Genomic DNA, 18,604 nt, shown 5'->3' with positions numbered 1-18,604 from the left:
TGGAATGAGGGAGTCCTGGTCTTTGTCAGGGAGTCCAAAGCAATCCCATAATAGCTTTTATTCATAAAACATAGGCAAGGGAATCATTCTAATGACACAAAGCCAACCACAGTGGAAAAATAAAAAAAAAATGTCTTTGTTGAAATGATTTAACTGAAATTTCAGCACATTTAGCGTGAGGCTGGCATTTACCCCATCAGTGCCACAGTGGATATAGGCTGCCTCAGTAGATGTATGCTGCCATCTGCTGGTCATCTTCGGTACAACCCAGAACAGGCAGCCCTGCTTATAAAAGTGTTGAATATAATCACTTAAATTACAATGTAAGAAGATTGAATATAACAACATAAATGTGACCTTTGAAGGAAGAAATGAAACGACAGACACACAAGAGTATTCATGTTTAATACTAGTTTTCTGTAAGAAGAACAATACATTAAAACAAGATGGCTTACAAATCCACATACTTTTCTACTACATTTCTTTAAGATAGTAAAAAAACAAACATTTTAAACAGTATAAAAAAGCCTTCATCTCTTAAATTAAGGATAGAAAAAAAAATGCAGTTTTTATTCGGCCAGTTTCCTGCATAATTAAATGGTAAAATATTTACTAAATTAGGCAGGAAGATGTTTTTACTTGTTGAAATTAAATGATGTTGAGTCCATGTTAGATGTCCAGTTGATTTGAGTGAAACACGTTCATCTTGGTATCAAATGAGGATTTTTTTTCTGTACCGCCATCTTGAATGACCTTTGTCAGCTCCGTCGCTGTGCCGCGTGAGACTTTTCAGCAAAATGTACAAATGCAGACGATGCGTTGACAAACACACTGGTATATACACCATGGCTTGACAAACACACTGGTATATACACCATGGCATGACAAACACACTGGTATATACACCATGGCATGACAAACACACTGGTATATACACCATGGCTTGACAAACACACTGGTATATACACCGTGGCTTGACAAACACACTGGTATATACACCATGGCATGACAAACACACTGGTATATACACCGTGGCTTGACAAACACACTGGTATATACACCATGGCTTGACAAACACACTGGTATATACACCATGGCTTGACAAACACACCATGGCTTGACAAACACACTGGTATATACACCATTGGTTGACAAACACACTGGTATATACACCATGGCTTGACAAACACACTGGTACATACACCATAGCATGACAAACACACTGGCATATACACCATGGCTTGACAAACACACTGGTATATACACCATGGCTTGACAAACACACTGGTATATACACCATGGCATGACAAACACACTGGTATATACACCATGGCTTGACAAACACACTGGTATATACACCATGGCATGACAAACACACTAGTATATATATCATGGCATGACAAACACACTGGTATATACACCATGGCTTGACAAACACACTGGTATATACACCATGGCATGACAAACACACTGGTATATACACCATGGCATGACAAACACACTGGTATATACACCATGGCATGACAAACACACTGGTGTATACGAGTGGTGTAAATACACCATGGTAAGGAACACTGAAGAAGGCCCACACGTCACACACACATGCTCAAGCGTCATGTGACTTTGCGACGTGGCCAACCGACCGCGGGGGGAGGACGAGGCGGGCGTACCATGAAGACAAAAGGCTTCAACCACAGCAGCCCCGCCTCCTCCACCCGGGATCAGAGAGTGGGCTTCATTCCACTGGGCTCCCACTCGTCTTTAAGAACGTCTGACTAAAGTGCTGGCTCTCCTTTTCTACTCTGTTAAGCGCTTCATTGAGGTCAGCGGAAGACAAGACAAATAGCTAACGATGCAACATGGGACAGTAAAAGAGAAGCCAACAAACCATAGTCCCCTTTAAAAGGCTTATAGAGTAGTAACAACGACAATGTAGTAATTACAATAAGACAACGTGAAGGGTGGTGGACAGGTGTGACAAACTTGAGGAGTCTGCACAGCTGTCAAGGCAGGTGGCAGCTGCCTTCGTGTGTGTGTGTGTGTGTTCTTGTATTTCTACCCTTCTTGAGACATCAAGGAAAAGTAGCTTCCATATGAGGACCAATGAAGACATAAATCATGGTCCCAATACGGACAAGCATTGCATCTAATGGAGAATGTCTCAATTGCACCCCTGGTGGTGAAATCTATCAAAACATATTCTGGTCAACATATGAAATAACAAGTGTGTGCAATTTTTCTTTTTGAAGTGCGCCCCCTCTGGTAATATGTAATAGGGGACGGCGTGGCGCAGTGGAAGAGTGGCCGTGCGCAACCCGGGGGTTCCTGGTTCAATCCCCACCTAGTACCAACCTCGTCACGTCCGTTGTGTCCTGAGCAAGACACTTCACCCTTGCTCCTTATGGGTGCTGGTTGGCGCCTTGCATGGCAGCTCCCTCCATCAGTATGTGAATGTGTGTGTGAATGTGGAAGTAGTGTCAAAGCGCTTTGAGTACCTTGAAGGTAGAAAAGCGCTATACAAGTACAACCCATTTAATAACAAGTGTGTGTTATGAAATTTAAATGCGACCCCTTTTGCCAAAACAATTAAAAAAAATAAAATAAATATATTTATAGAGACTTACTGTCATAACTTGGAGTAAAAATGAAGATTAAAAAAACAATTACCCAAAAAAATTGCCCCCCCCCCAAAAAAGTTAACTAAAAGCTTTCCTTTTTTTATATTTGCATAGTACGTATATATTATTAATGTTGTAAATACAAATATTTATATGTCCAGAAAGGGTGGTCCTAAAGATGGAGGCCTTTTTCTGAGGTCTCAAGATGGCAAGAAATACAAGTGTGTGTGTGTGTGTGAGTAAAAAGAGTAAGAGAAGGGAGGAGTTCATCTGTGTGTGTGTGTGTGTGTGTGTGTGTGTGTGTGTGTGTGAGAGAGAGTTAGAGTTAATCAGTACTTGGGTACTTTGGTATAATCTTCCTGGCCCACACTCTGGCACAGACACATGGAGAGGATCATCCCAAGAAGCTGGTGGAACAAAACAAAAAAACAACAATGGTGACATCTCACTTTTCTCAGGGTTAGGAAGCACAACACTTTTTTTTTTTTTGCTGAAGGGCTCCCTCTACTGTCTGCAGATGTAATTGTTTCTTCCAACAGTGATGAGCAGAACTCTTGAGAGGTAAAATACATTTGCTGGACACGGTGACAACGACGCTAAAGAATACAAACCGATTAATGTTGGGGAAATAATACAAGAAAATAATATTTATTAAATAGCTCTACTTGGCAATCAAGGGAAGTTTGCAGGGCAAAATATTGTCAATAAACCATATTATTGTCAGCATTATTTTGAGACCAAATCAAGCATATAATAATAATATTCATAATGATAACAACAATAATATCAATAATTGTAATAATGAGATTAACCCTTTAAGACACAATAAACTTTTGTCATTAGTTTAGTATTTTTTTGCCATTGTTATTTAAAAGTCAATAACTTTTAGAGGGGAAATGCACTATTTTTGAATTTTGCCTCTCATTCACAATCCGTATGTAAGACAAGCACATATGTTTTTTCCCTCACACATTTTAACTCGAAAATAAATAGATAGATAGTACTTTATTGATTGAAATTGATGAATATTAAAATAAAATAAATGATAAAAAAAAAAAAAACCTCTAGCAAAAGTCAGCTAATTGGATTTGCTCTATTTGGCCTATCCATCCATCCATTTTCTACGGCTTATTCCCTTTGGGGGCGCTGGAGCCTATCTCAGCTACAATCGGGCAGAAGGCGGGGTACACCCTAAAGCAGTGGTCCACAACCACCGGGCGGCAGAAGAATTTTTCAATTAAATCAACATAAAAAACACAATATACACTTACAAATAGTGCACCAACCACAAAAAACTCCCTTTTTCATGACAAAAACGTCCCTTTTTCATGACAAAGAAGAAACAAAAAGAAAAAGGAAAAAAAAGGACACCCCCCGCCCCGGGCCGTGGGAAAAATTATTAAATGTTGACCGGTCCGCGGATACAAAAAGGTTGGGGACCACTGCCCTATAAAGTGCTCTAAAACACATCCAAACACCTCCATCATTGTTTTCTGTACACACTGTATGTATATATGTCATGAAGTAACAGGAATATTCATAACATTTATTATTGATGTTGATCATGCTAAGCATAATTAATTTCACAGACGCGTCACAGCCATGGTTTTTCCCTTTAACAACAACACTAATCATGACAGACTTCTAAAGAGCCAACAAAGATTACTTAGGCAAAAATGATGATCCACAACCTTACATTTTTTAGCCTGAATATACAGAGGATTACATTTTTAGAAGGAGAATGTTAAACAGATCCAGCTTTAGTTGAATACAATACAATAAGGGTCTGAGCTTCTAGGATCCAATTACCACACATTGAATGCACATTCAGGGCCGTATTTGTCCTGTGTGCTTCAGTTAAAAAAGGTGTGTAATTGTGGAGATTCTGGCTGTGCAGCATTCTCCCACTTGATGCATGCCTTCATCTAAGAGGGTGGAGCAACCCTTAAATGTAGGCGAGTGTTCAGTCTAGTCTGGCCTTCCACGTATTCTCCCATTGACTTCATTACTTTGGTTCTTACGCACCTCCGAGGCTGGAATGAGTTTGCCTGCAGTATACAGGTTTCTCATAGTCAGCATTGTCACTGGCGGCCCACTGGATGTGAATTCTCCCTGCCCACTGGGTGTGAGTTTTCCTTGCCCTTTTGTGGGTTCTTCCAAGGATGTTGTAGTCGTAATGATTTGAGCAGTCCTTTGAGACATTTGTGATTTGGGGCTATATAAATAAACATTGATTGATTGATTGATGACTTATAAACATGTGTACTAATTATAACTTTTAACATCACAAATATCATTAGGGTAGTTTAAATAATAAGTAAATAAAGATTCATCAACAGGTTATAATTCATATCCAGCCAGGAAGAAGAAGCTGTTGTAGCGTGCATACACACACACACACACACACACACACACACACACACACACACACACACAAACACACACACCTACATGTCTTGCCTACTTTGTGTGGACCACGTTTGGTCAGTAGGTTGTGAGGGCCCCCCTTTCCACTATAGCTACAATGATAAAAAAAAATGACACACACACACACACACACACACACACACACACACACACACACACACACACACACACACACACACACACACACACACACACACACACACACACACACGCGCACACACACGACATCCCCATGACGACACGCGTACACGTAAGACCACCTGTTCAAATTAAAAGTATTTTCTTTTTTATGGATTTCAATAACCTTCACAGGTGTTAGTAAAACTTTTCCCTTACTCACACAGGGTGAGTGTGTCCACATGGAAGTTGGGAGAATACTCATTTGAAAAACGTGCGTAACTTTAAGCGCGTAGAAAAACACTAAAAGGGCTTAAAATTGAGAGACAAGTAAACCTTCATTTATTTTTTTTGCAGTCTAACATGTAAAAATCGACTTGTTTTAGGTGGCTAGCAATAAAGCTAATGGGAGAAATCAATTTTACCCCTAAATTACTTAAAAATACATTAAAAAACCACAAACAATTCTTCCTTTACGCTCTGCAACCTGTATATTAACCAAACGATAAGAATATTGTTGTTGTAAGAGCAAATACTGAGGAGCTTCGCTAATAACCCGAAAAGCTAGTTACGGCAAGAGATAAGCTAGCTTCTACGTCAGCACCCGAATTGCGTTTGAGTTTGTAAAGCAAAACAAAATGCAAAAGAAAACAAATCTGTACTGGCTGAAAAAGATGAACAATCATATAATAGTATCTGCAAAGTATTAGCTCACATTTCATGTCTTGTTGTCAGAGAACTGTGTGTACTGTAGTTGTAACAACGCTCAAGTTTCTTCCGGTTTATTTTGGGTAATGTGAGAATGAGATATTTTTATCTTATGTCCGCTAGTAAACTCCGTGTTTCACCTTGAAGGCGCTGTGCATAACATACTCCCTTCCTGTGGAGAAGGCCTTATATGTTTTGAAACAACAGCTATATTTCTTTCTGGGCGAGAGGGGCTGTTTTCGCACTAAAAAAGGCTGACTCTCTTGGTTTGGTTTCAGACCACTTCTAGCTGATGCTATTGTTGCACTGTTAGGGCTGGTCTCCTAAAGTAGGAAGTATTGCTATTCTGTCTGTGGTCGTTCTTACTCAACATATATGTCATCCGAAAGAACTTGGGATTGACCAGTGTGTTTTCTTAGAGAGGAAGACTGGTCGGCACTTCATTTATGTCAAAATAAGTTGGCTCCAAGTTCCACATTTACATTTAAAGTCCCGCCGACCTCACTCTCTCGGATTCAGTCTGCCCCGACGTCTCACTCTTCCTCCGTGCTCGCCTCTTCAAGCAGTAGCTCGCCCTCCGTGTATTCAGCTTCAAAAAAATAAGGTTGTGAATCCCCATTTGTCCAAAAAAAGGTTGTCTTTGTTGTTTGTTACCAAGTCTGCCATTATTAGAAAACACTCCGGAAGTAGAAACAGACATTTGTTGCCAGAAGTCGGAAGCTGAGGAAATGAGTTCTGGCAATGCTTAAAAAATATTAAACACATTACATATTGTTATGAAGGTGTCTGTTACTACATTATATATAACTTGCAGTGTGTATACAAAACGTTGATGGAGGGTTATGAAGTTGTCATAGAGGGCTTTGAAGGCAACAATGGTGACTCCCATTAACCACATCTTCCAAGCGTTGTTTATCATCTATCCTAGCGGTTTAGTGTATTTCTCTTTGCTATTTAGGCTCATTGGACCCTAATTAGAATAAAAACTAAGAATCATCTTTTGATATGATGTACTAAGTCCATTAGTACACAACCGTGTACTTCATGTTTAGTGACATGCTAATTCTTATTTTTACATTGTATGTTCTACTCTTCTGACACCACCAGATGGCAGCATAAGTGTCCACATAAGTGGCCATAAGACCCCAATTCAGTAGTGTACACCATTTTGGAAATAAGAGCTAAAAGGTGCTGTCCACGCATGTGGCCACTAAGCCTTTAGAGCATGGGTGTCAAACCTTGGCCCGCCATGTAATTTCCTTTGGCCCTTGAGGCAATATTAAATCAACATTAGAGCTGGCCCGGCAGTATTATACAGCGGTGGTGCCGCTGTAACACCGCATTCACTGCTAATACTCATACTTGCCAACCCTCCCGATTTTCCCGGGAAACTCCCGAAGTTTAGTGCCCCTCCCGAAAATCTCCCCGGGCAACCAATCTCCCGAAATTCTCTCGGTTTCCACCCGGACAACAATAATAGGGACGTGTCTTAAAGGCACTCCCTTTAACGTTCTCTACAACCTGTCATCACGTCCACCTTTCCTCCATACTCACAGCGTGCCGGCCCAGTCACATAATATATGCGGCTTGTACACACACACACAAGTGAATACAAGCATACTTTGTCAACCGCCATACAGGTGACACTGCGGGTGGCCATATAAACAACGCCAACACTGTTACAAATATGCGCCACACTGTGAACCCACACCAAACAAGAATGACAAACCTTTTTTGGTAGAACATCCGCACCGTAACACAACAGAAAAAATACCCAGAACCCCTTGCAGCACTCACTCTTCCGGATTGCTACAATATACACCCCCCCGCTACCACCAAACCCCGCCCCCCTCATTGTTATTTTATTTTCCAATTTATAAGTCTGTGGAAAAAGTTAATGTTGATATTTACCTCAGAAGGCTGCAAATAGGAAAGGCACAACATTTTTTATCTATGGACAAGTGGTAGAAAATGGATGGATGTATGGATTGAATATACCATTGATGCTTTTTCGTTTGTTTTTGAAAGTTGATTTTGCACTATTAAGTTATATAAGCGTTGCTTGTTCCATATTCAGTGTTGATGCAAATCAGTGTGGTGAACTGAGCAATAATTAACGTTTTATTACATGCACTTTCTCTTGCTACTTCAAGGCTTGAATGTTTGATTCATTCTTTATTGTTATTTTATTCTAAAATGTATTATTAGTCAGTGGAAAACGTTTATTTTGATATTTACTTCAGAAGGCTGCAAATAGAAAAGAGGCATTAAATTTTCTTTAAATTTGATTAAATTTTTTTAAATTAGGGACCGATGTCCCAAAGGGACAGAGGACCCTATTGAATTTCTAGGGTTTTATTATTATTGTTGTTTATTCTTTATTAATATACAGCCACCTCTTTTAGCTTTAATTTGACCCTCTTAACATTCTTCAAAACTCACCAAATTGGACACAAACATCAGGACTGGCAAAAATTGCGATCTAATCAAAAAACCAAAACTCAAAATTGTGCTCTAGTGCCCCCTAGGAAGAAAACAGACACAATGCTTCTAACTCCCAGTAGGAATGTTGTAGTCACATGGAACAAAAACCTCTGTGTATGTCTCACTTAGACCTATATTTCATACACTGACAACCCCCAGCTAAAATCAACAGGAATTTTGCAATTCCCCCTTCAATACAAAAGATGGCTATGAATACTTGGTCCCGTCCATCACTGCTTGCAGCTTTAATTGTTATTATTATTATTTTAAACTTGATTTTGCATGTCAATATAAAGTTATACAAGCCTTGCTTGGGTTCCTATTAGAAGGTTAATTTGTTCATCCTTGGCCCGCGGCTTTGTTCAGTTTTAGATTTTGGCCCACTCTGTATGAGTTTGACACCCCTGCTCTAGAGTAGGGATGCACCGATTAATCGGTAACCGAATATATTCGGCTGAATATGGCAAAAAAAGCCACATTCGGCCTTCGGTGGAATGAGTTAAAAGCAAGGCCGAATAGTGGCGTGTGACGCAAAGACGCAATTTTTTGACGCGGTGTTGTTTTATACATAGTTAGTTTCCTTCTTTTTATTCTGAAGCTGAAGTACTGTTATTGACAGATCTGTTCTGGCCTGGGATATGTTGTGTACCTGTATAAGTGTATGAGGTTACAAGCACACACTTATTGAGATTTAGTGGGGCCTCTGTTTACATTATTAGCCTGTTGTGTAGGCTACCTGTATAAGTGTAAGAGGTTACAACCACACACTTATTTGAGATTTACTTGAGCCTTCTGTTTACATTATTAGCATATCTACAGTGGCTAAGCAGACTTTTGCCAAAAGGACAATAATTCATTTGTTGTGGGTTTATCCACTTTAATGCACTCTATTTTTTTTTTGGAATGCATGTTTTGTTTGAAGGCCTAATATAAATGAAAAACTGTGCTTTTTTTTGAAAAGCAAAGGCTACTGGAATATTAAAAAACGTCAATATTCAATAAAAATTTACTTTATTTGAAAAACATGTCTAAAAATGTATTCTAGGCTATTTATGCAATATAAAAAAGTTGTGAAAAACTGCATTTATTATTCGGTATTGGTATTCGGTCTTCGGCCGAGCGCTCAAATTTTATTCGGTTTCGGCTTCGGCCACAAATTTTCGTTTCGGTGCATCCCTAGTGGTTTTAAAATACAAAAAACGAGACGTGTGTTGTTGCCCGTCATAATTATTGTGCATGATGGGAACAATTAAAAAAAATAAGCTCAGTTCTGCTTTAAACGCAAATGAATTATTCAGGTGTACATTTTTTTTTTTTTTACACAAAAGTGCGTGTGCTGCCGGTGCTTATAGACCAGGGGTGCCCATTACGTCGATCGCGAGCTACCAGTCGACCGCGGGGGGTGTGTCAGTCGATCTCCAGCCAGGCTTTTTAAAAAAAATAGACCTAAAAATTAGTGATCATCAATCTTCACCAAGACGTCACTTAAATGACATTCACGGTACCGGAGGGTCTTGTGAGATGACGCTGGCTGCTGCAAGATCATTATTATGAAAATATGACCGAGAGGAAGGTGAGAAACACTTTTTATTTCAACAGACTCTCGCGCCGTACCTTCCGTCAAAACTCTAAAGGCCGACTGCACATTTCCTATCTTCACAATAAAAGCCCTGCTTCATGCTGCCTGCGCTAACTAAATACAGAGTCTCGGAAAACTGGCGTGCACAAGCGATCCCTCAGAAAGCTGGCGTGCACATCACTTGTGCACGCCAGCTTTCCGAGACTCTTATTTTGTTAGCGCAGGCAGCATGAAGCAGGGCTTTTATTGTGAAGATAGGAAATGTGCAGTCGGCCTTTAGAGTTTTGACGGAAGGGACGGCGCGAAAGTCTGTTGAAATAAAAAGTGTTTCACGCCTTCCTCTGTCATTTTTTCATAATAATGAACTGGCAGCAGCCAGCGTCATCTCACAAGACCCTCGGGTGCCGTGAATGTCAATCAAGCAAGCTACGGAATTTGCCGCCAATGTTTTTCTTGTAAAGTGTATGGAAGCTGGATGAATTAGATGCCAAAAACCAACCACTTTCATGGGGTATTGTACAGAAAGGACAACTTTTTTTCTCCTCCATTTGAAAATGTGGGCGTTATCATCATTACTGTCTGGTGCAAGTCATCAGAATCAGGTAATACACCAACTTATATTCTTGTCTTTGTGAAAGAAAGACATCTATATGTGTTACACATGCTTGTATTATCATTAAACACATTTAACTTGCTTACAAAAATGTCTCTTTCATAAATAAATAAATATAAATTATATTTATAAATGAGGTAGATCCCCTCGAGTTGGTCAATTGAAAAGTAGCTCGCCTGCAGAAAAAGTGTGGGCACCCCTGTTATAGACCCTGACATGCATCCAGTGTGGAAAATGACAAGATCCACACTTCCTGTTATGAAGCCCATGTGAGTCTGTGCAGATGAGGTCAACAGGTGGCAAAATCATTCTTAAAAGCAATTTTGATGAGTTTGTTAGTGTTTGTTGCCCATTTCTACGTCACAGCACCACTTAGGAAAGCCTCTCAACTGGGATGCAGAGGACATTGTACTGTTTATCATTAGAAGGGGGGGGGTACCTCCACAACTGCTACTGCAACGCAGACTCCAAGAATAATTCCACAGTTCTCCAGCAGCCATTTCTCCACACTTGTTACGCAGCCCTGAAAGAGAAAGAAATAAGAATGAACAACAAAGGAGCGTTGAATGAGATCCCGGCCGGACATGAGCAGAGCCTTTTTCCAAACACAACTATTGACTTTGGGCCGAGTGGTGCAGGGGGGAAGAATAACACGGCTTAGCTGAGCTGAGGAGAAGGGGACGGGGTGTTGGTGAAACACCAAGTCCAGACAATGGCACAGCAGAGCTTTCCTGACCTTCCACACATGTGGAGCAACACAAAGGACACGCTTTGTGGTCACGTGACCACACTGCCAAGTCCTGCAGACTGTCATGAGTGGGGAGACTTGGAAAACTGTCACACTGTACATCAGGGGGGCTCCAAACGCACTATTTTCTTGAAAAAGTACCCTATCACCATCAGCGATTATTGCCTTTTCATGCCGACCCGCTCTGGCTGACCCCTGACTGACCAGCTGTGTCCAAAGTGCGGCCCGAAGATAATTGTTTACCGGCCCGCCACACATTCTGGAAATGCTATTGCAAAAATAAAAAAGAACATTAAAAATATTGGAAAGAGGTGAAATCTATCGAGAAAAAGTTGCAATGTTGACACAAAGCTGCCATGCAGGCTGTTTTTTTTCTGCTTTTGTCTTTATTTTACAAAGTAAAAACCATCTTTATCATGAATTGATTAACGCGGATCCGGACTTAAATAAGTTGAAAAACTTATTGGGGTGTTACTGTCACACCTATGGATCTTGTTTTGTCATGTTATGTTTTTGTTTTTGGACTCTTGTTTCCCGTTTTACACTTCATGGTTTTGTTTTTCCATAGTAACCCATTAGTTTCCACCTGGTCTCCAAGTCTCGCACCTGTTCCTAATTATTCACAGCCACTATTTAAGTCAATTTCTTTCTGTGCATCAGTCTGGGAACTTCAACTTTCATTACCAATCCCGTTCTAACTTTCATTGTTATCTACGACCTTGCTACTCGTTCTCCACCTGCCACGCACCTTGCTATTCTTGCCTCCTGTTTTTGTTGTCACAGTAAGTGTTTTGTTTTAGTTGTTTATAGTCATGCCATCGTGCTGTTTCTGTTCTTAGTTCATTCATGCCAATCGAGCAAGTGTTTTTGTTTTCCTGTTTATATTTTGTAGCCAAGTTTTATACCTCCTTGTGAGCGCCCTTAGTTTGTTTATTTTTGTATTTAGTAGGGGTGGGCAAATTAATGCGTTAATTACGCGTTAACTCATCAATCTATTAACGCCGACAATTATTTTATCGCACATTTGCGTATGTTGTTTACATGCTTTTATTTTGTTAGCGCCTTTTCTTAACAAGATTGGCATCTCCCGGATGTACTTCGGCGTGAAGGGGCTCTTGGTAAAGATGCAACATTTGGCAAAAATACCGGACAATTCTGCAAATTTCATGGCTGGCTTACAGCGTGGTCACTCCGGGATCACTTACGACCGCCAGACAATTCTGAATGTGGATAGATCGGGCCGTTTTGGACTGAATGAGGCGTGCTTGCTAGACCGGCTAGCTAGCATGGGAATACTTTGCCGGCTACATCCAGCGGCCTGTGAAGCAGCGGAGTATATGTGTTGTCTGTCTATTTATCAATAATGCAGACGAGGAGTGTTGGCTGAGTTCTTAACGTTTGCTTTCAGAGCGTGCATATCACAACATACAAGATGCCGTCATGGCGACACAACCTATACCGGGCTACCGCGCATGCTCGTCACTCCTGTTGCATACTGGGTAGGGTAGTTCTTTTTTCCCTGTCTCATAACATCACAATATAGTACCATTTATATGCGTTCAGTTTATCAAAGCACCAAGCAAACAATCGGAAAATTCCCATCATATCAATTCCTAGATATGGTCATAATTATTTTAAGTGCACTACGCAGAATAAACACATTACTAATATTGCTACTACGGATAATTTGATCAAAAATTCCCTAAAACAGCCCACTACCTATAATATAGGTTTTTTAAACATAAGATCCCTGATAAAAAAAATGTTTCTGCTGTTACCTCAGAAATTGCCTGTTCAGATGTTATGATTGTGGCTCAGAGATTTGTATGTAGATTACGTTTATTTTCCATAACAAACAGGATAACTTAAATACCCTGGCAGTGGCAATAAGCTTAAATGTTTGTATTTACATTTTTTGAGTTGACTTTCATAAAATATGCTATTTAACTGCTACTGTTTAACAAGGACTGATTTAAATTGTGTTTGCACAACAAATGTTTTGGCGCTTTTGTTCATGTGGGAGAATATTCAAATAAAGGTGCACTACACACTACTTTTGAATTCATTATTGGGCTTTGCGTATACAATGCAGTTAATCGCGATTAATCGGAGAAATAGTGCGATTAACTCTGATTAAAATTTTTAATCGTTGCCCAGCCCTAGTATTTAGAATTCCAAATAAAACATCATGTACCTTAATTCCCGCCTGGCTCGTCCTGTAATCCCTCTGCGTCGAAGGAGCACACACAATCCATGTCCAAGCTTGACATGTTACCTTTTAGTGATCAGTTGTACGGAATACGTACTGTACTGTGCAATCTACTAATTACAAGTTTCAACCAATCAATTATTTATTTTTTTGCCATTGCTCAAAAAAATAATAATGACAAAAAAAATCCATGTTATAATGAATTATTTTAAAAGCTCCAATTAGTTCAAATATTTCACTTTAAAATGTTTCATGTGTTAAATATTGCATATATTGTGCAGTTGCCATATAAAAACAAAATAATAGTTCAAATGTAAAATCGACAGATATATCTGAAGTTGATCTCGTAACTTAAGTGTTGAAAGTTAAAAAAAAAAAAACCCTAATAAAAATGTATCACTTTCTGAGTGGGGTACCTTTTGGATCCCAAATATATTTAGTGGCATTTTATTTATCTTTTCACTGTGATTACTCAAAAATAATAAAGAATTAAAATCAATGGTGTCCTGCATTATTGATCTTTTAGGGCTCCAATTACTAAATAATGCATATTTCTGTTTTACTATGAAAAAAACAAAGATGTTTTTGACAGAAAAGCCATAAAACCTTTTGTTTTTATAAAGTTGATAGAGATTTACTGTAAGCGTTAAAGGGGAACATTATCAGCAGACCTATGTAAGCGTCAATATATACCTTGATGGTGCAGAAAAACGACCACGTTTTTTTTAACTGATTTCCGAACTCTAATAGGGTGAATTTGGCGATTTAAACGCCTTTCAATTGTTCACTATCGGAGCAATGACCTTTCACCTGTGACGTCACAACGGGAAGCAATCCGCCATTTTCTCAAACACATTACACACACAAGTCAAATCAGCTCTGTTATTTTCCATTTTTCCGACTGTTTTCCATACCTTGGAGACTTCATGTCGGAGGGTGTAACACCACCAACAGGGACGGGTTGAAGTTGACTTACGGGGAGTGTGCATCGATTAGCACAGCATGCTAATCGATGCTAATATGCTATTTAGACTAACTGTATGTACATATTGCATCAATATGCCTCATTTGTAGCTATATCCAGCCTTTCCCTCCACCCACATTTAATGCCAAACAAACACATACCAATCGACGGATTCAAGTTGCACCAGTGGTCAAAAGATGCGAAAGTCCCTCGTTTGTTCTGCACATTTTACCGACGATAGCGATGCTGCGACAGAGATGTGTGGATATCCTGTGACACTCAAAGCAGATGCATTTCCAAAGATAAAGTCAACAAAATCACAAAGGTGAGTTTTGTTGATGTTATTGACTTATGTGCTAATCAGACATATTTGGTCACGGCATGACTGCCAGCTAATCGATGCTAACATGCTATTTAGGCTAGCTGTATGTACATTTGTAGCTATATTTGCATCCAGCCTTTCCCTCCACCCACATTTAATGCCAAACAAACACATACCCATCGACGGATTCAAGTTGCGCCAGTGGTCAAAAGATGCGAAAGTCCCTCGTTTGTTCTGCACATTTTACCGACGATAGCGATGCTACGACAGAGATGTGTGGATATCCTGCGACACTCAAAGCAGATGCATTTCCAATGATAAAGTCAACAAAACCACAAAGGTGAGTTTTGTTGATGTTATTGACTTATGGGCTAATCAGACATATTTGGTCACGGCATGACTGCCAGCTAATCGATGCTAACATGCTTTTCTAGGCTAGCTGTATGTACATTTGTAGCTATATTTGCATCCAGTCTTTCCCTCCACCCACATTTAATGCCAAACAAACACATACCCATCGACGGATTCAAGTTGCACCAGTGGTCAAAAGATGCGAAAGTCCCTCGTTTGTTCTGCACATTTTACCGACGATAGCGATGCTACGACAGAGGTGTGTGGATATCCTGCGACACTCAAAGCAGATGCATTTCCAATGATAAAGTCAACGAAATCACAAAAGTGAGTTTTGTCGATGTTATTGACTTATGTGCTAATCAGACATATTTGGTCACGGCATGACTGCCAGCTAATCGATGCTAACATGCTTTTCTAGGCTAGCTGTATGTACATTTGTAGCTATATTTGCATCCAGCCTTTCCCTCCACCCACATTTAATGCCAAACAAACACATACCCATCGACGGATTCAAGTTGCACCAGTGGTCAAAAGATGCGAAAGTCCCTCGTTTGTTCTGCACATTTTACCGACGATAGCGATGCTGCTACAGAGCGGCTATTTCTCAGCCTCCTCAGACCACAGTTGCAACATGCCCAGGACAGCCTGCAGTTTGCGTACCAGGAAGGCGTTGGTGTGGAGGATCCTATCCTTTACCTGCTGCATCGAGCCCACTCACACCTGGATAAGGGAAATGGCACTGTGAGGATCCTGTTCCTGGACTTCTTGAGTGCCTTTAATACCATCCAGCCCCGCCTCCTTCAGGACAAGCTCTACAAAATGCAAGTGGACCCCTGCCTGGTTGCCTGGATTTCGAACTACCTCACCGACAGGCCACAGTACGTCAGACTGAAGGACATCACGTCTGACACTGTGATCAGCAGCACCGGAGCACCGCAGGGAACGGTGCTGGCCCCTCTTCTCTTCACCCTGTACACCGCTGACTTCTGCTACAACTCAGAGCTGTGTCACATCCAGAAGTACGCGGATGACACAGCCATCGTCGGGTGCATCAGGGACGGCAGAGAGGAGGAGTTTCGGAACCTGGTGAGGGACTTTGTTGTCTGGTGCCACCCGAACGTCTTGCAGCTCAATCCGTCAAAGACCAAGGAGCTGGTCATTGACTTTGGGAGGTCGAGTCCAGGGTCACAACATATTGTGATCGAGGGAGTTGAGGTACAGACCGTGGACTCATTCAAGTACCTCGGGGTTTGGGTGGACAATAAGCTGGACTGGACTGTTAACACGGACCATCAGTACAGGAAAGGACAGAGCAGGCTGTACTTCCTCAGGAGACTGCACTCCTTCAACATTTGTAGAAAACTCCTGTGGATGTACTACCAGTCTGTGGTTGCCAGTGTTCTGTTCTACATGGTAGTGTGCTGGGGGGGCAGTACATCTAAGAAGGACAGCTCCAGACTTGAGAAACTGATCAGGCGGGCCGGTTCTACAATCGGAATGAAACTGGACTCACTGGTGACGGTGGCAGAGAAGAGGACTGTGGACAAACTAGTGAGCATCCTGGATGATGCCAGTCACCCACTGCATAGCGTTATCAGTAGCCAGAGGAGCCTGTTCAGTGCTAGACTGCTTCATCCCAAGTGCAGGACTAATAGACTCAAGAACTCCTTTGTCCCACACGCCATTAGACTGTACAACTCTCTGGGGCGGGGGGCGGGGGGTACTAGGATGACAGGGGATGCAAAACATTAACAGTGCAATACGTTTTCATAACATGGTCACTACTGCCTACTTTGTCTTGTTATATTCTTATTTTACTGTTATATTGTTATTCCCATTGTTTTTATTATTTCTGTAATATTTCTCTATTTTGTTTCCTTTTAAACCCCCATTATTTACTTTTTACTTTTTTCTTTAAATTGATCTCAACTCTGTACACTGCTGCTGGAATTTTAATTTTCCTTAAGGAACTCTCCTGAAGGAATCAATAAAGTACTATCTATCTATCTATATCCTGCGACACTCAAAGCAGATGCATTTCCAATGATAAAGTCAACGAAATCACAAAGGTGAGTTTTGTTGATGTTATTGACTTATGTGTTAATCAGACATATTTGGTCACGGCATGACTGCCAGCTAATCGATGCTAACATGCTTTTCTAGGCTAGCTGTATGTACATATTGCATCATTATGCCTTATTTGTAGCTATATTTGCATCCGGCATTTCCCTCCACCTACATTTAATGCCAAACAAACACATACCAATCGACGGATTCAAATTGCACCAGTGGTCAAAAGATGCGAAAGTCCCTCGTTTGTTCTGCACATTTTACCGACGATGGCGATGCTACGACAGAGATGTGTGGATATCCTGCGACACTCAAAGCAGATGCATTTCCAATGATAAAGTCAACGAAATCACAAAGGTGAGTTTTGTTGATGTTATTGACTTATGTGCTAATCAGACATATTTGGTCACGGCATGACTGCCAGCTAATCGATGCTAACATGCTTTTCTAGGCTAGCTGTATGTACATTTGTAGCTATATTTGCATCCAGCCTTTCCCTCCACCCACATTTAATGCCAAACAAACACATACCAATCGACAGATTTAAGTTGCTCCAGTGGTCAAAAGATGCAATCGTTGGTTAGAAGGCGATCTCCGAATTCGTCCGCGTTGCCTTTGTCCGTCGCGATATAGCTCAATAGCTTCAGTTTCTTCTTTAATTTCGTTTTCGCTATCTGCCTCCACACTCCAACCATCCGTTTCAATACATGTTGAATCGCTTAAGGCGCTGAAATCCGAGTCTGAAGCCGAGCTAATGTCGCTATATCTTTCTGTTCTATCCGCCATGTTTGTTTGTATTGGCGTCACGCAGTGACGTCACAGGAAAATGGACGGCTGGATTTATAGATAGCGAAAATCAGGAACTTTAAAGCCTTTTTTCGGGATATTCCATGATGGGTAAAATTTTGAAAAAAACTTAAAAAAATTAAACAAGCCACTGGGAACTGATTTTTATTGGTTTTAACCCTTCTGAAATTGTGATAATGTTTCCCTTAAAATAGAAAAATAATAAAAAAAATTGGACTTATTTTAACGTCCAACCGTGGCCTCCTACGTCCAACCGGTAGGAGGGCACGGGGAAGACCCAGGACACGTTGGGAAGACTATGTCTCCCGGCTGGCCTGGGAACGCCTCGGGATCCCCCGGGAAGAGCTAGACAAAGTGGCTGGGGAAAGGGAAGCCTGGCTTTCCCTGCTTAGGCTGCTGCCCCCGCGACCCGACCTCGGATAAGTGGAAGAAGATGGATGGATGGAGATGGATGGACTTATTTTAACATTTTATTAACTGAGACCCTTTATGGTCCCCGGGACCCCTAAAGGTAAAATACATTTTAAAAATACATAGATTTTGTTATGGTTTGAAAATGACAAATATCAAAATGGCCCCGCATG

At 40.7% G+C, this 18,604-nt stretch overlaps 1 protein-coding gene across 1 annotated transcript in view; it reads right to left on the bottom strand.

Annotated features, from left to right (window-relative positions):
* Positions 1-386: 386 nt before the first annotated feature.
* LOC133563542 (CD82 antigen-like) overlaps positions 387-18,604 on the bottom strand; it is a 91,273-nt gene continuing 73,055 nt past the window's right edge. Inside the window, exons 8-9 of the mRNA XM_061917711.1 lie at positions 10,986-11,069; positions 387-3,025 (exon numbers count right to left, since the gene is read on the bottom strand). Of these exons, the coding sequence (XP_061773695.1) occupies positions 2,948-3,025; positions 10,986-11,069 (162 nt within the window). The 3' untranslated portion in view covers positions 387-2,947. The remainder of the gene's footprint in view (positions 3,026-10,985; positions 11,070-18,604) is intronic.

Source organism: Nerophis ophidion, linkage group LG12 (genome assembly GCF_033978795.1).
Source record: "Nerophis ophidion isolate RoL-2023_Sa linkage group LG12, RoL_Noph_v1.0, whole genome shotgun sequence".
Classification (NCBI taxonomy): Eukaryota; Metazoa; Chordata; class Actinopteri; order Syngnathiformes; family Syngnathidae; genus Nerophis; species Nerophis ophidion.
The sequence above is the reverse complement of the archived record's forward strand: the minus strand, read 5'-3'. Positions and strand labels throughout refer to the sequence as shown.